Source organism: Sturnira hondurensis, unplaced genomic scaffold (genome assembly GCF_014824575.4).
Source record: "Sturnira hondurensis isolate 20B ecotype Veracruz unplaced genomic scaffold, ASM1482457v3 Scaffold0003693, whole genome shotgun sequence".
Classification (NCBI taxonomy): Eukaryota; Metazoa; Chordata; class Mammalia; order Chiroptera; family Phyllostomidae; genus Sturnira; species Sturnira hondurensis.
The window spans coordinates 9,291,690-9,316,729 of NW_028076324.1; the positions used below are offsets into that span (position 1 = coordinate 9,291,690).

The 25,040-nt window shown below is 48.6% G+C and overlaps 1 protein-coding gene across 1 annotated transcript in view; it reads left to right on the forward strand.

Annotated features, from left to right (window-relative positions):
• The first annotated feature begins 4,392 nt into the window (after positions 1-4,392).
• Positions 4,393-25,040, forward strand: part of ATCAY (ATCAY kinesin light chain interacting caytaxin) — a 31,822-nt gene continuing 11,174 nt past the window's right edge. Inside the window, exons 1-7 of the mRNA XM_037042555.1 lie at positions 4,393-4,920; positions 7,314-7,432; positions 19,949-20,007; positions 20,397-20,618; positions 22,971-23,156; positions 23,476-23,578; positions 24,609-24,740. Of these exons, the coding sequence (XP_036898450.1) occupies positions 7,356-7,432; positions 19,949-20,007; positions 20,397-20,618; positions 22,971-23,156; positions 23,476-23,578; positions 24,609-24,740 (779 nt within the window). The 5' untranslated portion in view covers positions 4,393-4,920; positions 7,314-7,355. The remainder of the gene's footprint in view (positions 4,921-7,313; positions 7,433-19,948; positions 20,008-20,396; positions 20,619-22,970; positions 23,157-23,475; positions 23,579-24,608; positions 24,741-25,040) is intronic.

The window sequence follows — 25,040 nt, forward strand, 5'->3', positions numbered from 1 at the left end:
GTGAGGGAAATGTTTTTAATCTTGACTATGAAAAGCAATAGTGATATTGTACTATTGTATAATTTTGTAAGATGTTACCACTGGGTAGAAAGGATACACAGGATCTCTCTGTGTTATTACTTTCAACCACATGTGATTCTAAAATTAGTCCAAATTTTTTTCCCTGGCTGGTGTGGCTCAGTGGATTGAGTGCTGGCCAGCAAACCAAAGGACTGCCAGTTCAATTCCCAGTCAGGGCACATGCCTGGGTTGCAGGCCAGGTCTTCAGTTGGGGGTGCATAAGAGGCAACCACACACTGATGGTTTGTCTCCCTCTCTTTCTCCTTTCCTTCCCCTTTATCTAAAAATAAATAAATAAACAAAGCACTTAAAGACCAAAATAAAATTAGTCCAAATTTTTTAAATTTAACTTTTAAAAGGACCCCCAAAAGCACACCTACTGACTGTGATGGAGTGGTGTTCTTTTGCCCCTTAACTTAAGCAGTCAGGAGGCGAGTTAATTCTTGGACATAAACATGGCTAACCCAGGGTACCAAGGAAATCCGTATGGGTGATTTAGTGGATGGCATTCTTCCATTTGTGTTTTTATGACCATGTGTGGCCTCAGGCAATAATCTACGGAGTCTGCCAAACACAGCTCACCTGCCATGAACTGGCTAAAGTCCAGCGTGGTAATTACCCATGGCCTCCCTCCAGTTCTCTGCAGCTCTGACTAGATTACATGGGCTAAATGCTTACTTGCACAATCTCACCTAGTCCTCACAATAGTCCTTGGAAATAAATACAGTCAGTTCTCATTGTCGACGGCAGTTCTGTTCTCTAAAATTGGTGCAGACACTGAACATCAAACACTGAAGCACTGCTCCTAGGGGAAATACAAGGTTGGGTTCCTGTGTGCCTCTGGTCACATTTTTATCAACTGGTCAATACATCACCTTGTTTTATGTGTATGTTTTGCTTAAAGAGATCTTGTTAAATGTACATCGTGATGCCTTAACACGAATTCACAGCCCACAACACCATGACCCATGCCATAAAAAAGCTTATCTAATACTCATATCTTTTTTGTGAGGTACACCCCAGTCTGCTTGTGCTTGGAAATGTTAGACAGCACTTCAACACCATGCGTGCGGGCCATTATAAACAGCGAAATCACCAACAAGAACAAAAATGCAAAAGCATAGCACTAAATAAACCCTGAAAAGGAAACAGTCTGGGTGGATTGTTAACAGTCTGGACTGTGCACTGTAGGGTGTTGAGCAGCATCTCTGGTCTCTATTCACTCAATGCCGGTATCACTCACATCCCCCAAGTTGTGATAATAAAAAATGTCCCCAGACATCACCAAATGTCCTAGGGGTGAGGGGTGAAAGCCGAATTGCTTTCCAGTAATAAACACTGGTCTAGGAATTAGAGATTCAATAGTAACAAAATGCAATGTCTCTGATTTCAAGAAGCTTGCATTATGGAGGACTGGGGAGTGAAACGGGATTAGTATTTAACAGAAACAGAGTTTCAGTTTGGAAAGATGAAAATGTTCGAGAGATGGATGGTGGGGATGGTTGTACATTGTGAATGTAATAATGCCACTTCTCATTATGCTTTAAATGATCAGAATGGTAAGTTTCATAGTATGCATATTTTAACTGCGATTTAAAATACACCAGGCAAGCGCCAAGCTCGGTTCTCCCGCGGGGCTCCGGGGCGGTGGTGCAGCACCACGGACAGCTCCCAGTTCCCTCTCCGGAGAGAAAGACCTGGATTTTCAAACAGCCCTCCGTCCAGAATGCCTCCCTCCCGCTTCTCCATCCACCCAACTCGTACTCAATCCTCAGTGTCTAACTCACATCACCACACCACGGAAAATCTTCCCATTCTTCCCCCCAGCCATTCTGCTTCAAAGATGTCTCCAAACCAGCCCAGAGTCCTTTGCCCATCTGTTTTTCACAATGGAAGTCCTATGAAAGCAAAATCTTATTTGCGTTTTGAACCCCAGTGGCCAGCAGAGAACTGGTCTGGATTTCCTATTTAGTTAACACAAAGGTCTCTTTCCAGAGCTACACTTCTGCTATCCAGGAAGTGCGAAGTCCGGATCTTGTGCTGCAGGCTCTGAGGCTTCCCCGCCTCGGCTGTGGGGCGGCGCCTTTGTGCCTTTGGCTTGGAGGGGTGCATATCCTGATGCTGTGATGGAGGGCAGCCACACAATCAGAGCCACACAATCTGGTTGTGTAGTATCCACAACCAGAACCAGCGTTCAGTGCATTCTGCCTGCACTCCCCAAACACTGCTTTGTGCCAGGTGTGGCTGTCCTCTGCAGAGAACATTGACGTGAATAAGACCAACTAAGTCTCATTTCCCTTGAAGTTTATAGTCTAATAAGGGGCAGGGGAGGCACACAAAGAAACAAATAAGTCATTTCAAATAGTGGGAAGTACTGTGAAAAAATTACTGTGTTTTCCAATAAGTCCATATACACCCATATGGATAGTAGCACTATTCACAATACCCAAAAAGGTAGAAACAGCCCAAGTGTCCAATCACTGGTGAGTGGATAAACACGACGCAGTTGATCCACGTGCTGGAATATTACTCAGCCCTGAAAAGGAGTGAACCTCTGAAATATGTTATGTATGGATGAAACTTGAAAACATCATGCTCAGTGAGAGGAGCCAGACTCAAAAGGCCGTAGAGTGTGTAATTCCATTTATATGAAATGTCCAGAACAGGCAAATCCACAGAGACAGAGAGTGGATTTGTGGGTGCCAGGGGCTGAGGAAGGGGCTTGAGGGAGAGCATCATGGGGATGGGATTTCCATTTAGGGTGCTTTAAAAAGTTCTGGAACTACATAATGGGGGTGGTTGCACAACAGTGTGAATGTACTTAACGCCATTGAACTGTATCCTTGCAAATGGTTAAAATGGCAAATTTTATGTGTATTGTACCACAATTTAAAAATATATACTTAAAATATCAGACTGAATCCTGGCTAGTGTAGCTCAGTGGATTGAGCGCAGGCCTGTGAACCAAAAGATCGCGGTTCGATTCCCAGTCAGGGCACAGGCCTGGGTTGCAGGCCAGTTCCCAGTGGAGGACGCTCGAGAGACAACGATACATTGATGTTTCTCTCCCTCTCTCCTTCCCTTCCCCTCTAAAGATAAATAAATAAAATCTTTAAGAAAATATCAGACTGAGCAATGGGATAGAGGGTGATGGAATGAGAGGCAAATGGGTGATAAGGTGAGGCCTCTCCGAGGAGATTTCTTTTATTCAGAGCTGACACCTGAATAAAGCGAACATTTGTGGGAAGAGCGTTCCTGGCAGAAGGCACAACACATGCAACGCACCTGTGCTGGGAATAAACTTGATGTGTCCACAGAAGAGGCAAGAAACCACCAGAGTGATGAAGGGGCTAGAGAGAAGAATAAGCATCAGTTCCTATTTAGGGCCATGTATTAGTTTCTTGGGGTTTCATAACAAAGTACCACACACTAGGGGGCTCAAAACCATAGAAATGTACTCTCTCACAGTTTTGGAGACCAGAAGTCCAAAATCAAGGCGCTGGCCGGGCTGGCTTCTCCTGGAAGCTGTGAGGGAGAATCCACGCCAGGTCCCTCTCCCAGCTTCTGACTAGCAATTCTTGGCTTGTAGATGCATCATCTCAGTCTCAGCCTCCACTGGCACAAGGCGTGCTCCTCTCAGGTCTTCTCCCCTTCTCTTCCCTTGTAGACATTTACCATCGGATTTAGGGCTCATCCTAAATCCAGGATGATCCCATCTGGAGATCCTTAACTTAATTCCATCTCAAAGACTCTTTTTACAAATAAGCCTACATTCAGAGGTTAGGACATGGCCATATCTTTTTTGGGGGGAGGGGCACGCAGGACACTAGTCAACCTACAGGTCTAAAAATAAAAACAGTAAGCAAGAAATATGTACAGAGCCTTTCTCCTGCTCCTGCTCCAAGTGAAGCGCTCTCAGTGCGTTATCTCATTTACTGCCAGAACACAAGAACCATGTTCCCATTTCACAGATGAAGAAACTGAGGCTGAGCCAAGGCTCAAACCTACTTCTGGTCTGATTTCAGAGGCTTCACTGTCAACTCCGCACCATTCTACTGCCCTCCCGGAGTCCTCCAGGGCAGGGTCGCCGAAGGGCACAACGGCAAGCAGCGCCTTTCCCTCGGCAGCTCTGAGCAAGTGTACCCGGGGAGACTCTCCCCGGCATCCATCCCGGTCGTGGGCCCACGGCCTCATCAGCAGGGAGCGGCCGGCTGAGGGACCGGTGAAGCGGGGTCCTGAGGTTATCGTTTCCTCCCTCCTTCCCTCTTAATCGCAGAAATGAGGCCATCGCCACCATTTATTTATTTATTTATTTGTTCCTTGTTTTGTTTTTTAAATCTGTGATGCGCCATCAGAAAATCATTTCCGCTTCTGTCGCTGGTAAGGCGCTTGGAAATGCTCCCTCCCAGCCAATGGAGAGGCCCGGATTCTGGCAGGGGGCTGTGCTTTTTGGTCAGCCCTGCCCCCACCGACCCACCCCGCACACAAAAGCAGCGTAATTAACCATCTTAAGGAAGCCGAGCCTCTGACAGCTGCGAGCTGGAAAGAGGAAAATACCTAAGAGGCACAGGCTGCGACAATGACAGGGGACGCAGCTGCCACGGAGCGAGAGGGAGCCGACAGCTAGCTGCAAACCGCTCCCCACCCTCAGACAAAAGCGCCCCTCTGCGCCGGCCACGTTGCTCTGGGTGACCTTGCTTGGATGCAGAGTCCACCCCTGCGCGCATTTTCTTCTGTTACCCCGAAGGCCCGGAGACCCGCTCGGAACACCGGGGATGCCGGGCAGCAGCCGCGCGGGGCTCGCCTTTGTCTGCGCCTAATCAGGAGAGGCCGCGGAGGTAACCAGCACTCACCGCGGAGGTGAGTCCACCTTCCCTTCTCCCTCCCCTGCCCAGGAAGGGTGCCCCAGGCATCTGCCGCTGCAAACCCCCTCCTGGCTGACGGGGCTGGTGGCGGCAGAGAACCCCAGCCCTGTGCCTCTCTGGGTGGGAACCCACCCATTTTTGCGTTCACTGGCATTCACACCTACTCTTCCCCTCTCATGCCCACCGCTCACCTGGAAGCAGAGAATCGCACGATTTTCAGGACGTGTTTGGAGATTAAGCAGATAAAACCCTGAGCCCTTCTCTGGGACGCTTCCTAAGAGACAAAATGTCCACGTCCCACCTCCGTGCCTTTCCTATTTATAACAGCGGGAGCGATCCGGAAAGAGGGTTTGAGAGATGTGTACATAAAGGCTTGCCTTTGGGTTGGGAGGAAGGGAGATGATGGTTGAAGACAGATTCTTCCTTCTCTATCTGAACTTGGATGTGATGTGCTGATGATCCAGCATCTCAGTGCAAAGGAACACTTAGCTGTCCCATCCTTTGCCTTAGCTGCCATTCTTAAATGTGAAGTCGGGGCGGGAGAATGGGAGTGGACCGGGCACATGGGGAGCCTATCCACACCCACATCTAGAGGATCTTGGGGTGACATGTGTGGCTCCGAGGTTTAGGCTGTCTGTGATGTGTGTGTGGGGTGGGGGGGGTCCTTCCTGGGGGCTGAGTTCACACCCAACTCAGGATAAAGAAAACAGACACAAAAGACCACTCCCTTTGATAGGAAAGGAATTTTCATTGATGTGAACTTCCACTTGCTGTAAGGTTCTGGGTGGTGGCAGTTGCCTGTGCTGTCAGGAAGGGATTTTTTTTTTTTTTTTGGCATATTGCGTCTCACTGTCCCTCCTCCATGAATGAATGACGACATTGAGGACAGTGAAAAGAAGCAAGTGAGAAACTCTCACAGCAGTAGGGCAGGGGTTCTAATCCTAGCCACCCCCTCCCTCCCTGCCTGGCCTCCTCACCTGTCTCTGCTCCTTCTGGGCCCTCCCTCTCTGAGCCAGGGTCCCAAATGCAGACCTGTCCTCTCCAGGGCCTGTGGCCCAGTGCAGGCAGGGCTTTGGCTATCACACCCGAACTGCTGGCCATGCACCAGCTCTACAGAGGGACAGCTGGTATCAGGGAAGGCGGAGGGCTGGCTGGAGGCAGGGAACTTAGATGCTGGCGGTGAAGGTTAACACCACAGGACCCGTGTGGAGGACGGGAGGATGGGGTGCAGTGACACAGTAGGCCTTCTATAAGGACAGCCAAACCCATGCCTGAAGGCCTGTCAAAAACCTGCAGATTAAGGCGGGGTTGGTCAGTCTCAGATCTACAGATGTCTGGAGCCAGGTCGTAGCACCCCGGGCACTGTGGAGTGTTGAGAATCATCCCTGGCTCCCACCCTTTTACTCCCACTCCAGTTGTGACCATCATAATGCCTCCAAACACTGACTCTAAGTGTCCCCTGGGGATGGGGTTTGTGTGGGGGTGCAGGGTTGCCCCCAGTGGAGAGCCGCTGGTTTAAAACCACAGAACCTGTGCTGTCAGTCGAGTCATAAAATCCTGGAATGTTATACCCAAAAGGTATCACGGAGATTATTTCTAGCACAACTCTTTCATTTACAGATGGGGAAGCTGAGGCCTGGAGGGATGAGTGGCCTGAGAGTCTGTTCTGCGCTGGGGTTTACCCAAACTTAATCTCACTCAACAGCTGACTCTGCCCCCAGACAGCCCAGTGCTTAAGCCATCATCTAGAGCGCCACGACCACCCCACCCCTGCCCCTAGCCAGCTTCTAGGACAGTAAAAACAAAACTAACATTTTTTGGTTGGTAATAATTATGATCCTGACTTCCAACCCCAAACACTTTCCATAGTGCCTCCATTAGCCCTCAGGTCAGCAAGTTGTTGGGAGTTGCTTCTTTGGGGTGGGGGTGGGGGGACAAGATAAAGGTGCAGAGCAGGTGGCCTGGAGCAGACAGAGGTGGGGTGGGATTGACCAGGTCAATTCCAGCAAGGAAACTTAAGTATATCAGTCATTGACACTTTAGTATAAATGAGTTTAATAGCTTTATGGCTTCCCAGTTGAAGCCCACGATAATAGAGGGATGGGGAGCCCTGGAGAAGATGTATTTCAGAACTTTAGTGGGGAGGGCTTATAGCTGGAGCTTCAGCTTCTCACGTGGGTTCACACTCCAGACCCACATGGGTGTTCTTAGTTCTCTCTGCCTGTTTTCTCACCTGTGAAATGGGAAGCCTCCTAGAGCTGAACAATGATTCAGTAAAACAATGGCTGCGAAAGCTCTTTGCAGATGGATCTGAAATGCTGCACGTGGGTGAAAGATTGTTATTATGATGATTGTTCAGTAAAACCTCCATCCATTGCTCTCCTTCAGAAATCATCCTTGTTTCAAGGCTGGTGCCTCTTCCCAGATCCCATGGGAACAACAGAAGCCACACTCCGGATGGAAAACGTGGATGTGAAGGACGAATGGCAGGATGAAGATCTTCCCAGGTACAGGCCCCCAGGTCTCCAAGTGAGCCGTGCAGGGAGTGGCACTTCTCCAAGGCGGGGAGCAGGAGACACTGCCAGTTGAACAGGCCAGGCCCATAATGGATATTTGCTGCATTATTTAAGATTGATTTCTACCTTACCCCCTGCCCTCCCCCCAAACTCTCATTTCCACACTATTTTAAGAATTCTAAATATTCTTGAAAACTCATCTCATGGACTATTACAATAGTTTTACCTGGGTTCCCACAAATTTAGGTGACAGCATATTTTTACCTGCAGCAACCAGAGGGACTGTGTCATACCCTGCTTAACCCCCTGGGGCAAATGCCTGTTGCACAGGGAAGCCGAGTTCAACCTCCACCTGCTTCTTTGAGCTCACTCTCATCACTCTCTGTCTGCTTCATGCCCTTCCAACTGCTGTAGCTTCCTTTCCCACGCCCAGCTGCTTCTGACTTTCTGGCTTTTCACTGCTTGCTCCTTCTGCCTGGAACACTTTTCCCCAAAGATTGATGCCTCCTTCACCTCCTTTAGGTCTGTCCAGAGGGCACCCGCTCAGAGAGGGCCTCTGGGCCAGTTCATTACCACTCCCCTAGTTCCTGAATAATGGCACCCAAAGGTATTCACATCCTCACTACTGGAACCTGAGGATGTTCCCTTAATGGTGAAGGGCACTTTGCACAAGTGATTAATTTAAGATTCTTTTTTTTAAAACCTTACTCAAAGATATGTTTTTATTGATTTTTATATGTTTTTATTAATGGAGAAAACTGCCTGTTTTCTCCCTCAATTCATTCCAATGATCTGCAAGAGAGAGGATGGGGGCGAGAGAGACATTGATCAGTTGCCTCACACACACACCCCAACCAGGGATTGAACCTGCAACCTCCATATGTGCCCTGACCAGAAATCAAACCTGCAGCCTTTCAGTGCACGGGATGATGCTCCAACCAACCGATCCATCCAGCCAGGCCTAGGTTAAGGATCTTAAAATGAGGCAATGGTCCTGAATTATTCGAGTGGGTCCTCAGGGTTATCATGGCGGGGGGGGGCGCTTATAAGAGGGTGACAGAAGAAGTCTTAACTACAGAAGTAGGAGCTATGGTGATGGAAGTAACAGGTTGGAGTCATGGGAGAAAGAGGTCGTGAGCCAAGGGATGCAAGCGCCTCTGGAAAAGCAGAGAACAGATTCTCCCCTGGGGCCTCCAAAAAAAACCCAGCCCTGCCCACACCTTGCTTTCAGCCTAGTGAAACTGATTTTAGACTTACTTGTGGCTTCTGGAATCATAAAAGAATACATTTGGGTTGGGGTGAGCCACTAAGTTTGTGATCATTTGTTACAGCAGCTGTAGGAGACTCATACTATCTACTTTGCTAATGTATACATATTTTAAGATTTTATTTATTTATTTTTAGACAGAGGGGAAGGGAAGGGGAAAGAGGGAGAGAATCATTAATGTATGGTTGCCTCTTGCACAACCCCACGAGGGACCTGGCCCCCAATCCAGGCATGCACCCTGACTGGAAATGGAACCGGTGACCGTTTGGTTCACAGGCCGGCCCTCAATCCACTGAGCCACACCAGCCAGAGAATAAGTATTTTTATATTTATCTTGTTTAAAGTCTATGTTCTCCCAAAGGGAGCCCCACAAGAGCGAGGGCCTTTGGTTTGACCACCGCTGCATGCCAGCGTGAGGACAGAGCCTGGCATACAGTTGGTGCTCAATAGACAGAGTGAATGAATGACAGTCACTGGAAGGAGTAAAAACTTAAGCAGGAAGAAAGCCCTGAGCATCCACAGCTGATATGAGTGAGCCACCGGGTCTCTCCCTCCCTCTTCTCCTCCAGTGAGGCGTTGCTTGCTTGCGTAAGAGAAAATGTCTTCAGCACAGGCTCTCCTCATTTATTGGTTGCATACAACCACTCGTCTCCTTCCTCCTTTAACGCAAGGACTTTACCCCTGGGAGATGATGCCCGAGAGTTCCTTACATAACCATCTGGGAAGGAACAGTCAGAGGGACGGAACATGTTCACCCTTGAAAAGAGACTTTGAAGACGATCCCTACCTCCAGAAATCCCAGCTGGAGAGGGCACTGAGGGCAGAGACTAGGTTGATAAACACCAGGCATGAAAGGGACGCAGGTCTGAGTGCAGCATAAAATATGTAGACTCAAATAATCCAATATATGCTTTATACAAGCAGTGCCGGTCAAAAGCTAAGTGGGCTGGTGGGAGAGGTCCCAGGCTTCGTATCAACTGCGTCCAAGTAGAAGCTGCCGGTGGAGGGAGTCAGCCCCGTTAGGATTTGAACTTAGCTCTCTCCCGAAGCTAGTCATTTTCAGTCACGCTTCGCACACGTATGTGTGCTTCTTTATAGCAAGAGGTGCTGATTCTCAGAAGAGCTGGGAAGTTCTTGTCTACCCAGTACCATCGTCTTCCAGTGATACAATGGCTGCTGCGTTGGGGCCAACCTCCTGTCCTTTCACCTTTAGAATGTTCTTTTTTTTTTTTTTTTTAAGATTTTTTTTTATTATTTATATTTAGAGGGGAAGGAGAGAGGGAGAGAAACATCAATGTATGGTTGCCTTTCGTGCATCCCCTGCTGGTAGTTGGCCTGCAAGGAACCAGCCTGCAACCCAGGCATGTGCCCTGACTGGGAATCGAACCGCAATCCTCTGGTTCGCAGGCCCGCGCTCAATTAGAGTGTTCTTTTATCTCCACATTCCCGCTATAAATCTTTCCCTTCAACTCTGTAAGACAGGGAGTGCTAATGCCTGGCTAAGGGGTCTTGCAGCACCCAGACTTAGCAGCTTAGGCAATAAAGGATCGTTTTCCAGCAAGGAAGTCCTGGGAGTCAAAGATGCTCTAAAATGGACAAGACCTGGCTTTGAGTACAGTCACTTGCTCCTGGTGTTGGGGGAGGGGGAGGGGCATTGTTTCCTCCTATGTAAAAGGTAGAACGTGAGGGGGTGATTTTGGCAGGTTCCTTCCAGCACTGAACACCCAGAGTTCCAAGGGGTCTTCTCTGGCCTCTGCTGAGCCCAAAGCAGTCCTGGGTCTGGCCTTTGAGAACCTTCTGACTCAAACCCCAACAGGCTTGGTTGGCCACCTTGGGCAACTCTTTGAGTATCTTCGTACCTCAGCTTTCCTTTCTGTAAAATAGGAGCAATCATCCCTGGCTCATGAAGTTGTGAGAACTCAAGGAGGCACGTGGGACTGTGTAAATGATGAAGGCTGCCCAAAGTCATTGTCATTCTCAGTATTGTTCCTTGTATCTTATTCACTGCAGTTTCTTTATCTGTGTGCACCCCCCACAAGCATTTTAAAAGATAGCCCCTCTCTCAAGCACCCTGGAGACAAAAGCGGGGCTGGCAGCAGCTGCAAATGTGAATTCCAAGTGAGTTTCCCCCAGCTGCACAGGATCCCACTCCCTTTTTAGTAGCTCAGTGTTTGCAAGATAGTGGCCTTGCTGTGCAGCCCCGGGTTGTGTGCGCGGCTTTGCCAAGGCTTCTGTCTTCCTCATTCCGGAAGAGACGAGTGCAGCTCCTTGATGCCACGTCCAGCTGCATCTCAACATAAGCGCCTCTGTCTGGTGCCAGACAACCCACAATTCTATTCCCTCCAGCTCGGCGAGCCCTTCCTGGGGGCATCTTCAGGTTTCTTGCTGGGCGTTGGAGCACTTGCCCTGTGTCCACAACCCCCTCCTGCCGCCATTATCTTGCAACCTCTTCCTTCACTTCCTGCCCTTCTGTAGATGCCTATGGGGCCTGAGCTGAGGGCAGCCTGGAGAAAACGGCCTGGTTTCTCCATCAATTCATTCTAATGATCTGCACTGACTGTATGCCAGATCCTGCGCAAGATGCTGGGGACATATGGAGAACAAGACAGCTGCCCTCATGGGACACTCCCAGTCTGGGGCAGAGATAGGCTGTCCCCTTTGACCTTACAAGCCAGCGTGCAATTGCAGGTGGGTTCTTGGCACTTGGAGAGTTCCTGGGTGAGGTCTGACCAAGCAAAGGCCAAGCATTCCAAGCTGAGAGAGCGACCCATGTAAAGGCCCTGAGGCCAGCAGGAGCAGGGGGAAGGACTGAAGGAAGATTGAGTGCAGAAACTGAGAAAGGGCTTGACCAGTGTCTCATAGCTAAGGAGACACAGGTTCAAGATTAGATATCCGACTTCTAACCAGCCAAGTGGTTCAGCCGAGTGACTTGGATTTTGTTTCCTTGTTTGTTTGTAAGTTTTTTTTTCTACCATAGTCCCAAACTTAACAGAATATCTAAGAGCAGGAAGTAATGCTCTAGGCAGAGGGAACAGGATGTGCAAAGGCACTGGGGCAAAGATTTTGGCATGGTAGGGAATGCAATAGGAGAGCCCAACCACATCCTCGGTATGGGGTTGGAGGGTTCACAGATGCCACATCCCGAGGGATGCCCAGGGGGGAGATTTCAATTTCATGCTGAGAGAGTGCGTGAGATTCCAAGAGCTGCCATAGCAAAGCACCACAAATTGGGTGGCTTAAGACAACAGAAATGCGTTCCTTCACACTTCCAGCGGCTAGAGGTCTAAAATCAAGGTGTCTGCTGGGACATATTCCTTCCAATGCCTCGAAGGGAAGGTTTCTTCCTGCCTCTTTCAGCTCCTGGTGCCTGCTGGCAGTCCTTGGCATCATCTGGCTTGTGGACACATCACTTTAACCTCTGCCTCTGTCTTCGCATGGCCTTCTCTTGAGTGTCCGTGTCCAAATTTTCTTGTCCTTCTAAGTACACCACTCATTGGATTCAGGGCCCCCATATTTCAATATGAGCTCAACTTGATCACATCTGCAAAGGCCCTCTTTCCACATTCCCAGGCATCGGCAGTTAGTCATGGAATTACCTTCCTGCGAGGACACAGTCCAACCCACTACAGAAGGGTAAAGCCACGGTGTATGCCTCGCATATGAAGGGGAGCCCCACCTTTTCCATGGGATGCCCATTGCTGAGAGTAAGCTCTACAGAGAGCTGTCAGGACCCACCTCAAGTTCATGGCAAGGCTTTTTAGCTCTGCATAATTTGAGGTTGTCCTGGGACTTGGGGAAATAACAAGGTCTCACTTGGACTTGAAAGCCACAGCCCTGTGGACTGGCAAGGTAGGCAGGTATTTGCTCTGCCTTTGTCAGGAAGCTGTGGGCTTTCCTCCAAGGAGCCTGGAGTCCTGCTGAGTCGGCGTCTCCAGTTCTCCAGCATCATCTGGAGCATTGATTGAATATCCATTGCATTCTGGGGGCTGTGCCAGGTGCCTCAGCCTCTAGACTTCCTCCCGCTCCCACAGCAGCACCTCCCCCTGGCCCCAGCTCCCTCCCCACCCATAACCTCCATCCAATACCCCTCCCCCATTGCTCCCTCTGCTCCTGGCTCCCTGGTTTGCTTTCTGATCTGTTCCTAGAACTCATCAAGTTTATTTGGCCTCAGTGTCTTTGTGCCTGCTTTTCCCTCAGTCTTCCCATGATGCCAGCCACTTGCTTTTCAGTCTCCACTCAAAAGTCACCTCCTCAAAGAGGCCTTCCCTGTTCCCTGCCCGCCATGTAATTGCACCCTGCCCCCTTCCTCCTTCACCTTGCTTATTTTCTTTGTTGTAAATATCACCATCTGCTTTGCTCATCCACTTGTTCACTTGATTATCATCTTCCTCCCTTCCTGTGTTAATCAGGGGTTAACAAAATTTAGAACCAGTTGGTTTTCATTATATATTATAGGTATTTGCATTATTGTATTTATCATTGTATATATCATTAACTAATATATAGCATTATTGTGCTTATTTATATTATTCATATACAGTTATACAAATAAGTATGTATAGTTTATTTCTAATATAGATATATTATATTTTAATATATTATTTTGCATATGTGATTGTGTATATTTTGTGTCTACATATATATGTTCCAAAGAATTGTCTCACTCATTTGTAAGGGCTGTCCAGCCTAAAACCCGTAGTGCAGGCTCGAAACTCAGGCTGGATTCAGTGCTGCAGCCTTGAGACAGAATTCCTTCGTCCTCAGGCAAACCTTCAGGCCTTTGTGTGAGGTTCACCACATTGTCAAGGACAGTCTCCTACTTAATGTCCATAAATTTTAGGTTTGGACTACATCTACCCCATACCTTCCTAGCAATGCCTGGGCTAGTATTTGATTGGATAACTAGGTCCGAGAGCCTGGCCAGGTGGCCAGAAATCTGCCCACAACCCCCTCCAAACTGTGTGTTGTATCTCTCTCATTTGGCCCTATATGTTTCCCAGTACCCAGACATCTAGTATACTTGTGAAATTAATGAAATCTAGGTTCCACCTCTATTTCCATTTTACCGATGAGGAAAACTGAGACTCAGAGAGGGAAGGCACCACCTAGATACAGCGCTGCACAGCGGCAGAGCGGACGTTCGCTTCCAGATCTCAGACATTTGAGCTGTTGTACTCAGCTCCTTGGCTTCCCAGTCTGTGCTGCTGAGCAGTTGTCCGCTTTCCCCACCTGGATGGTTAGGCAGCAGTCTGCTGGACTGGCAGCCAAGTAGGATCTTCATGCTCCATCCAAGGTTGGGAGGCTGAATCACCTCCTGATGAGAACTGAAGACAGTGCTGGCTTCCTCTGGCAGAAGGAGTTGGTGACAGAAGAGGACACCCAGCTCCCCCAGTGAGAGGTGCTCCTCAGGCGGAAGGGTTTCTTCACCATGTTGTCCCCACTGGGATTGGTGCACATGCGTTGACTGGGCACAAGGGGGCAGTAGAGAGCAATAATTGAATCAGCTCTGCCAGCTTGTCCATTTCTATACTGGAGTGGTCCCCTAACCCAGCCTCAGTTTTCTCCTCTGTGAAATGGGCTTCTGTTTGCCTCATAGGGCTGATGTGAGGAACAATGACATAGTACCATAGACATTCCAACCTGGCACACAGCGATGCCCTGCCCACAGGATAAACTATGCTTCTAACTGATTTTAGAATAGGAATTGCAACCTCAGATATTGAAGGGCGCCAGGCAGGCAGCATAGATGAGAGAGGGAGCTGGAAGAATATCCCAACACCCACATGAACAAGTGTGGTGGACAGTCAGCTCCTGGTGGTGGTTGCCACAGGTGAAGGGCAGATATGACTCAAGAAAAAACAGAAAGCTGAAATTTTTGTGTCAGATCTGCAATTTAACAGCAAATTTGAAGTTTTAAATGCCGTGGGGGCAGGACAGAACCAGGGGTGGTGCATCAGCCATTAGTCTGCAATTTGGGGTAATCTGCACACGGGCAGTGTATATCCTGGACCCTGGACCTACCTATTCATGAGTCACCAGCACTGCCCCCACCCCTGGTTGAGAGCAGGTGTGGCAACTACAGAGAAGAGGGACAGAGCAGTGTGTGTATAAAGTGAGCATGTGAGTTCACTCTTCAGCCCCCTGTGCCTCTTTAAAACCTTCTCCTGACTTTATTAGACACTTGCCTTTATAAAAAAAATTGAGGTGAAATTCACATAAGATTAACCATTTCAAATACACAACTCAGTGGCATTTGGTGCGTTCACATGTTGTGCAATCATCACTTCTGTCTAGTTGCAAAACATCTCTATCACTCCAAAACGGAGCCCTGTCCCCCTTAGCAGTCACTCCCCCACTCTTCCCCAGCTCCTAGCAACCACTAACCCACTTCCTGTCTCTGAATCTGCCTATTCTGGACGTTCTACATAAATGGAATCATAAGTAGGTGGCCTTTTGTGTCTGGCTTCTTTAACTTAACATAATGTTTTCAAGGTTCATCCACGTTATAGTGTAAGTCAATGTTTCACTTCTTTTCACGACTGCATAATATTCCAGCACATGACTGGGCCACGCTTTGTTTATCCATTCATTGATCGATGGATATCTGGGTTGTTCCCCCTTTTTGCCTCTTGTGAATCATGCTACTGTGGACATTTGAGCGTGAGTTTTTGTGTGGATGTATGTTCTCATTTCCTGGAGGCCTCTGCTCTAGCTGGACCTCCTTGAGAACAGGGCAACATCTGAGTCAGCCTTTACCTCCAAGACCCATCAAAGCACCTGGAAGGGAGTAGTTGCTCAAAGAACACTTGGTGCGTGGTAAATAGGAAAAGGTGGGAAGGAGGAAAAGGAAGAAACATGGATAAGTTCCACCCTGTCAAGGGTACCAGCTCATCCCCTCTGAGGAACAGAGGCAAGGGAATAAAGAGTTTTTGAAAAGGAAGGAGAGAGCATCCTACCGTCCTTCCCAGTCTAACTAGCGCCCTTTCGGCTGAACCGGCACTGATGAGTGGCGGAAGTGAATTAACGCTGGAGTGCTTCCCTGAGTCAGCATGCGCGGCTGGAGCCTCCGGCAGCCCCAGGCACTCTGCAAACTCTCCGGCCTGGAATTGAATATTCCCCCAGGGAGCAAAGAACTTGGAGCTCATGGGTGGAGCTCAGGCAGTGGGAGCTGTTACTTCAAATAACAGTCTGGTCATTACCAGAGAGACAGGTCTTACCCTGCAAATTTGTGCCTAACAAAGCATAAAGTGGCACAAATGCACAGTTGGCAGCATTTTAAATTTTTTTATTTATTAATCCTCATCTGAGAGGACATGCTCATTGATTTTAGAGACAGAGACACATCGATGTGAGAGAAAAACACAGACCGGCTGCCTCCAAGTGAACACCCCAGCTGGAGATGGAACCTGCGACCCGTCGGTGTATAGGGCAACCGCGAGCCACCCAGCCGGGCGGCAGCGTTTGGGTTTTTTTTTTTTTGTATACAGAGAACCCTAAAGATTCCACCAGAACAAAAACTGCTAGAACTAATTAATACATTCAGTAAAATAGCAGGATACAAAATAAATATCCAGAAATTGGTTGTGTTCTTACATACAAATAATGAACTATCAGAAAGGGAAATTAAGAAAACAACCCCATTTATAATTACATTAAAAAATACCTGGGAATACATTTAACCAAGGAAGTAAAAGTTCTGTTTTCAGACAATTATAAGACATGAAGAAAGAAATTAAAGAAAATACAAATAAATGGAAGCACACGCTGTGCTTGTGAACAGAAAGAATTAACATCATTAAAATATCCATACTATTCAAAAGCAATCTATATGTTCAACTCAAGTCCTATGAAAATACCAATGACATATTTCATAGAACTAGAACAGATAATCCAAAAATTTATACAGAATGACAAAAGACCCTGAATAGCCACAGCAATCTTGAAAAAGAAGAACAACATTGGAGGAGTCATGCTACCTGATCTCAAACTATACTACAAGGCCACAGTAATCAAAACAGCATGGCACTAGCATACAAAACACACACACAAGAACATGAATAGAGAGCCCAGAAATAAACCCATACCTACATGGTCAATTAGTAATATTTTAAAATGAAGGCAAGCACATACAATGAAGTAAAGGTAGTCTGTTCAATAAATAATGTTGGGGCCCTGGCTAGTTTGGCTCAGTGGATTGAGCACCAACCTGTGAACCAGAAGGTTGTCAGTTCAATTCCCAGTCAGGGCACATGCCTGGGTTGCGGACCAGGTCCCCACTTTGGGTGTGCAAGAGGCAACCAATCATTGTTTCTCTTGCACATCAGTATTTCTTTCCCTGTCTTTCTTTCTCCTTTCCCCTCTCTCTAAAAATAAATAAATAGAATATTTTCAAATAAATAATATTGGGAAAATTAGACGGATACACACATATACAAAAAGAAACTAAACCACCTTCTTCTATACCATATATAAGAATAAACTAAAAATGGCCCTGGCTGGCGTAGCTCAGTGGATTGAGCGTGGGCCTGCGGGCCAGACGATCACGGTTCGATTCCCAGTCAGGGCACATGCCTGGGTTGCAGGCTGGTTCCTTGCAGGCTAACTCCCAGCAGGGGGCGCACGAAAGGCAACCATACATTGATGTTTCTCTCCTTCTCTCCTTCCCCTCTAAAGATAAATAAATAAATAAAATCTTTAAAAAAAAAAAGAATAAACTAAAAATGGATTACAGAGTTAAATGCAAGGCTCAAAACCATAAAACTCCTGGAAGAAAACATAGGCAGTAAAATCTCACACATTTCTTTTTTTTCTTTCATTTCAACATTTCTCATAGTAATATTTTTTCTGATATATCACCCCAGGCAAGGGAAACAAAAGAAAAATAAACAAATGGGACTATATCAAACTAAAAAAAAAACTGCATTGCAAAAGAAACCATCAACAAAACGAAAGACAATCCACTGAATGGGAGAACATATTTGCCAATGATATATCTGACAAGGGGTTAAGATCCAAAATTTATAAAGAACTCATACAACTCAACACCCCCCAAAAAATCTAATTTAAAAATGGGCAAGGGACATGATAGATACTTCTCCAAAAAGGACATACAGATGGCTAATAGACATATGAAAAGATGCTCAAAATCACCAGCCGTCACAGAAATGCAAATTAAAGCCACAAAGAGACATCACCTCACACCTGTCAGAATGGCTGTCATCAGCAGAACAACAAACAAGTGTTAGTGAGGATGTGGAGAAAAGGAAATCCTTGCAGACTGTTGGTGGGAATGCAGACTGGTGCAGCCACTGTGGAAACCAGTGTGGAGGGTCCTCAAAAAATTAAAAATGGAACTACTTTATGATCCAGTGAATCCACATCTGGGATGTATCCAAAGAAACCCAAAATACTAATTTAAAAGAATATATGCACTTCTGTGTTCATTGCAGCATTATTGACGATAGCCAGGTATGAACGCAACCAACTCCATCAACAGACGAGTGGATAATGGTTCATATACGGCATGTACAATGAAATATTAGTTGGCCATAAAAAAGGATGAAATTTTACCATTTGCAGCAGCAAATGGACCTAGGATGGTCCATCCTCTAGGATGGACCTAGGGGGTATTATGCTAAGTGAAATAGGTCAGTCAGAGAAAGACAAATATGGTATGATCTCAGTTACATATGGGATCTAAAGAACAGTATAAACAAACAAAACGGGAACAGACTGACAGTTGCCAGAGGGGAGGAGGCTGGGGAACTGGAGGAAAAGGCGAAGGGATTGAGAAGTACAGACAGGTATTAACAAAACAGTCATGGGGATGTAAAGTACAGCATAGGGAATATAGTCAGCAATATTGTAATAACTCTGGGGTACTGGAAATATCAGGGGGACACTTTGTCAAGTATGACTGTCTCACCACTGTGCCACACACCTGAAACTAGTGCACAATGATATCGAATGTAACTGCACTTGACAAAAATACTTTTGAGAAGTTTTATATGTACAGAAAAGCTGCACGCATATTACAGAAAGTTTCCATACTCGGCACCCAGTTTCTCCTATGATTAATATTTTAAATTAGACTGGCACACAGGTTACAATTAATGGACCAATATTAGTACATTATTAATGACTTAAGTTCACAGTTTATTTAGATTTTTACAGTCTTTTTCTCCTGATACCATTCGGCCCCAGGATGCTGCCCCCCCCCCACACACTGAGGACCCCGTGTATCATTTAGTCCTTGCGTCCCCATGGGCTCCTCTGAGCTACGAGTTACTCACACTTTCCTTGTTTTTGGTCATTTTGACAGTTTTGAGGAGGACTGGTCAGGGATTTTGTAGAACATTCCTAAACTGGGAGTTTGTCTGGTGTTTTTCTCCTGGTTAGACCGGGGAGGGGTGGGGGGAGGCGGGCTCTGGAGGAAGATGCCTCAGTGAAGGGCCCTTCTCGTCCCACCGTGCCCTGGGTCCAGTGTCACCGTGACTTCCACTGTTGACGTTGACCTGACCCCCCTGGAGTGTGCTGGTCGGGCCTCTGCGCTGTGGAGTCACTCTGTCCCCCTTCATGCGGTTCTCTTTGGAAGGAAGCCACTCTGTCCAGCCCACGTTAAAGAGTGGGGAGTTATTTTCCGTCTCCCGAGGGCAGAGAATCTACATACATTATTTGGGATTCTTCGGTGCAGAAAAGTTGTCTCTTCTCTCCTATGTTTATTTCTTCAATCATTTATTTATACCCATATAGTCTCACGGACATTTTATTTTACACTTTAACTTACCATCCAATACTCCATGACTTTTTGTCATTACTGCCCCAGCGTTGGCCTTGGAGACCTCTTCTGGTCGACCACTGTGTCCCTTGGGTAACTTCTTCCTGCATTAACAATGACAAGTCCACCAGAGACCGAACCCTGCAGAGTCACCTCATAGAAAATGTGGCTCACATCTCAGAGTGTGTAAAACTGTGTGATGGGAAGAGACCCTCCCTCCCCCTCAGCTTTGGCTTTCCCCATCACAAAAAAAAACAAAGACAACGCACACTAGGTTGTCTGCAGGGAGCCTCTGGCACTGGTGCTACATGGTTTTCTGTGCTGACGCACAGACGTATTTTGTCCCAATTCCCAGAACTAAGCGAGTTTTGTTGCTTTTGTTTTTGTTGTTGTGTCTGAACTCCATGCTCCAATGGCTGGATTTCCGGTGCCTGGTAATGTCCCCTCCTGGCTGGGTTCGCAGGCCATTACGGGAAGAGACGGGGATGGACTCACTTGGCAGTCCAGCGGAAGACACATCCTGTGAGTTTCTATGTGCGCAGAAATGGGGGCGCTCTTTCCGCGTCTCAGCGGGCCCAGGACTGCAGAAATCCCAGGGGCCATGACTCCTGGGGAGAATGTCAGGGAAGGGGGTTGGGTTGTTCTGATCTGAGGTCTGCAAGGCAAGCGGCTATGCTGGGCGAGAGACATGTGGGCACCATCATGAAGTCAGCACAGCAGTGTTGCTGTGTGTCCTTGGGCTGGTTGCTTAGCCTCTCTGGGCCTCCAATTTCTTATCTACTAAATATAGGTAGTGAGCCTACCACACAATGGGGTACAGCTCCCACCAAGTCAGGAAATAGGAAGAAAAAGAAAGAAGAAGCACCTGTTTTGTTTGGTTTTGTTGTTTCTGTTTTCCTGTTTCTCTGCAGCCCCTCCCAACACGTTGAACTTTAACGGAGCCCACCGTAAGCGGAAGACACTGGTCGCTCCAGAGATCAATATTTCCCTGGATCAGAGCGAGGGCTCCCTGCTGTCAGATGACTTTTTGGACACCCCTGATGACTTGGACATCAATGTGGATGACATTGAGACCCCCGATGAGACCGACTCGCTGGAGTTCCTAGGGAATGGCAATGAGCTGGAGTGGGAAGGTGAGCTCGAGGGTTGCCCACAGCACCTGAGTGGCCCCAGGCTGCACTCAGCACCCCAGGCGGCTTCCCAGGCCAGCCTCCTACAGCAATCCTGCCATCCCCACAGGCTCAAGAGGGGCAGGTGTCCTAACCCTGGGCTCACAAAACAGCCCCAGGAGGGTCTGCCTGCAGCTGCAGCTCCATGCGTATTATTCTCGAGGGTGACCAATACCAAAAGGAAGGGCCTCCAACTGATTCCACAAGTGTTTGTGGAGCATTTACTCGGGAGCAGGTCTCAGCTGAGATGGGATGTGGAGGGAACGTGGAAGAAATAGATGGTGGTGCCCACCTGTGCACATAGGGGTCAGACACAGGTGCTAGATAATACATGTGCATGAGGCCACTGCAGCTGGTTGTCACTGGGGAGGTGATGGCATAGGGTGGGGAGGGCTGTCTCCCAGAGGGTTGATTCTGCCCCCTAGAGAGCCCTTGGTGATGTCTGGTTGTCAGGACTCAGGGTGGAGGCCAGAAATGCTGCTCAACACCCTGCAGTGCCCAGGGCAGCCCCCTACTGAGAGTGATCTAGCCCCAAATTCAAAAATACTCAGGGTGACACACCTTGAGATGGGGTCACTGGGGGTGGGGGCTCCTCTTGAAAGGTGGCTCAGGTTTCGCTGAGTAGGTATTAGTTGATCTGACAACTCAAGACAAGAGCACAGTTCATGGGAGAAAGACTATGGTGCTGGTGGCCATGGGGATGGAAGCAGAGCCACAGGCCTGCGGGTGGGCTTGAAAGAGAAAGGGAAGGGGGAGGGGTTTTTTGTGTTTTTTTAAAATATATTTTATTGATTATGCCATTACAGTTGTCCTATTCCCCCCCTTCATTCCCCTCCCCGCTGCACACCCCTCCTCCACCATTCCCCCCCTTTAGTTTATTGTCCATGGGTCACAAGTTCTTTAGATTCTATATTTCCCATACTATTCTTGCCCTCCCCCTGTCTATTTTCTACCTACTGTCTATGCTACTTATTTTCTGTACCTTCTCCCCCCTTCTCCTCCTCCCACTCCCCTGTTGCTAACCCTCCATGTGTTCTTCATTTCTATGGTTCCACTCCTGATCTAGCTGTCCTCTTGGTTTGCTTTTGTTTTAGGTGTGGTTGTTAATAACTGTGAGTTTGCTGTCCTTTCACTGTTCATATTTTTCATCTTCTTTTTCTTATATAAGTCCCTTTAGCATTTCATATAATAAGGGCTTGGTGATGATGAACTCCTTGAACTTGACCTTATCTGAGAAGCACTTTATCTGTCCTTCCATTCTAAATGAAAGTTTTGCTGGATAAAGCAATCTTGGCTGTAGGTCTTTGGATTTCATGACTTGGAATACTTCTTTCCAGCCCCTTCTTGCCTGTAAGGTCTCTTTTGAGAAATCCGCTGACAGTCTGATGGGAACTCCTTTGTAGGTGACTGTCCCCTTATCTCTTGCTGCTTCTAGGATTCTCTCCTTCATTTTAATCTTGGCTAATGTAATTATGATGTGCCTTGGTGTGTTCCTTCTTGGGTCCAACTTCTTTGGGACTCTCTGAGCTTCCTGGATTTCCTGGAAGTCTATTTCCTTTGCCAGACTGGGGAAGTTCTCCTTTATTATTTGTTCAAATAAGTTTTCCACTTGTGGCTGTTCCTTTTCCCCTTCTGGTACCCCTATAATTCTGATGTTGGAGCGTTTAAAGATGTCCTGGAGGTTTCTAAGCCTCTCCTCATTTTTTTGAATTCTTGTTTCTTCATATTTTTCTGTTTGCTCATTTTTTTCTTCCTTCTGGTCCACCCCCTTAATGTGAGTCCCAGTCTCCTTTCCATCACTATTGGTTTCCTGTGCATTAGGGAAGAGGGAGTTCATGGTGATGCCTGTGTCTGGGGGCCTGAGCAGCTAGGAATGTGGCTGAGCCATTTCCTAGAGCAGGAAGCCTGCAAAAGGAAGGTTGGGAAAGAAGCGGGCCCTCTCAGAGTGGCTGAGAGCCCTGCGAAGGACAGATGCGCCCAGAGGAGAAGCCGTGTGCGAAGTCACAGAGCAAGTGCTCCACAGAGATGAGCTCCACCTCACCGGTCAACTGCCCAGCATCCACCCAGAGCATTTTCCTGGATTTCATGGCTTGAAAAAAATTCTGCAGGAGTGACTTTTTGTCTCCCCGGTCCCCCATTTTCCCCAACAGCCTCGGGCTGACACTGTTGTGAGTGGAGTGTGGGATGAGTGTTTTGCCTGTGGCCCAGGGAGCGGTGCAGGTTCTGCATCCACAGGCAGCAAAGGCGGCTGGGAGAGCCTGGGGCGAGACATCTGACTCAGGTGTCCCTTCTACTCACCCCCTGGCCCACTTCCAGATGACACCCCCGTGGCTGCTGCCAAGAACATGCCTGGGGACAGCGCGGACCTGTTTGGGGACGGCTCGGCGGAGGATGGCGGTGCTGCCAACGGGCGCCTGTGGCGGACAGTGATCATCGGAGAACAAGAGCACCGCATCGACCTGCACATGATCCGTCCCTACATGAGGGTGGTGACCCATGGAGGTGAGACCACACCCCAGGGCCCCCTCTCGGCTGCAGCTGAGCCACCAGAGCCCCCCAGACAGCAGGCCTCTCTGAACTCCAGGCTCTCCATGAGCCACGGGATGTTAAGCACACATCTCTGGGTGGGCGAGGGTGGAACTTATATAGGTATGCGTCTTGGGTGCCGGGTGCATGCAGGGGTGTTGATGAGGGTACCGATGAGAGTGGCTGGTGTTCCCTACCAAAGGCAGAGCCAGGTCAGGGGCATGGGGCAGTTGGAAGCTCAGAGAGGGCTCTGCCCACCTCTGCCTGGGGCCACTCACTGGCTGCTTCTCCCCAGGGTACTATGGCGAAGGTCTCAACGCCATCATCGTGTTTGCGGCCTGCTTCCTCCCAGACAGCAGCTCCCCCGACTACCACTACATCATGGAGCACCTCTTCCTGTAAGTGGCCCATCTGCTCCGTGCCAGTCACCGGCATTTCCGAGAGTCCCAGCAGTGGGCTGGACCAGCCCGCAAGAACCATGCTGGGAGGGGGCACTGCCTGCCACCAGGGAGGGGCTGGGCCACCAGCAGGCCTGGATCTGAGTCCCCTGCTCACCCACTGGGCCTCCTTGGTGCAGCTGTCATCATCACTGTCATTTATTGAGTATTTCTATGTGGCATCCACGAAGCTAAGTACTGAGTATGCGATAATGCATTCCACCCTCACCACAGCCCTGTGGGGTAGGGTCGTCCCCTCCTCCAGGGGCGGAGTCTGAGGCACAGAGAGTAAGTCACTTGCCCAAGGACACAGGCACGGTTTTATTAAGACAGAGAAAGATAATACATACAAAGCACCTGGCAGATAACAGTAAGAGCTCAGTAAACCATGATTCCTCATTATCATTACCATGACAATTTCCTTCTTACACAGTGGGGCTTGGGTGCCAGGTGGACCAGAGGATGAGGAGGTACCTGTGGGAGGTCGAAATGGGAAGTGGCCTGAGATATGGGAGAACCCAGTCTCCCCAGTTACAGGTGGAAAAGTAGAGGCTGAGAGTAGAAAGGATCTGCCTGAAATCGCTCAGGGAGAGATGGAGCTGGGATGGACCCCAGGTCCCTAATGTCCGGTGCAGTGGACCATCTGCTGTGGGTGCCTGTTCCCCAGCTGTATCTGGGGCTGTGGAGGCCCACCCCTGGAATTAGCGGAGGCATTAAGCGAAGTCATGCATGTAAAGCATGGCATGTAGTAAATGCTCAACACAACTGTTACACCCACTGACACAAATCTGCGGCAGGCCGGGTTGTTCACATCCACCCTGTCCTGGGTGTGCCAGGACCGCCAATGGTTCCTGAACAGGTGTGGCTGGCACAGCTGGGGCACGGGGTGGCAAAGGGGGCAGGTGCCACAGGGGTTCGGTCCCAGGACCTGGGGCTTTCTAACCCTGGGCTGCTCTCACTGGGTCCCCTTTCTTCCGTGCCCTGTGACCAGGTACGTCATCAGCAGTTTGGAACTGCTGGTGGCAGAGGATTACATGATTGTGTACCTGAACGGCGCCACCCCCCGGCGGAGGATGCCGGGCATCAGCTGGCTGAAGAAGTGCTACCAGATGATCGACAGAAGGTGAGCAGGAGGGCTGGGGGCCCGCCTCAGGTGCAAGGGGACCCGGAGCCGAGCTGTCAGCAGGGCTGGTTCCTCCGAGGCCCCAAGCGACAATCTGCCCCGTCTCTCCCAGCTCCTAGTGGTCCCTGGCAGTCCTCGGCGTCCCTTTGCTTGTGGACACGTCACCCCAATCTCTACCTTCATTTCCACGTGGCATCTCCTTGTGTGTGTCTGTGTCCCAATGTCCCCTTGTTTTAAGTACACCACTCATTTTGTGTTGGAGCCCCCCCCTGCTCTGGTGTGACCTCAGTTAAGGTCATT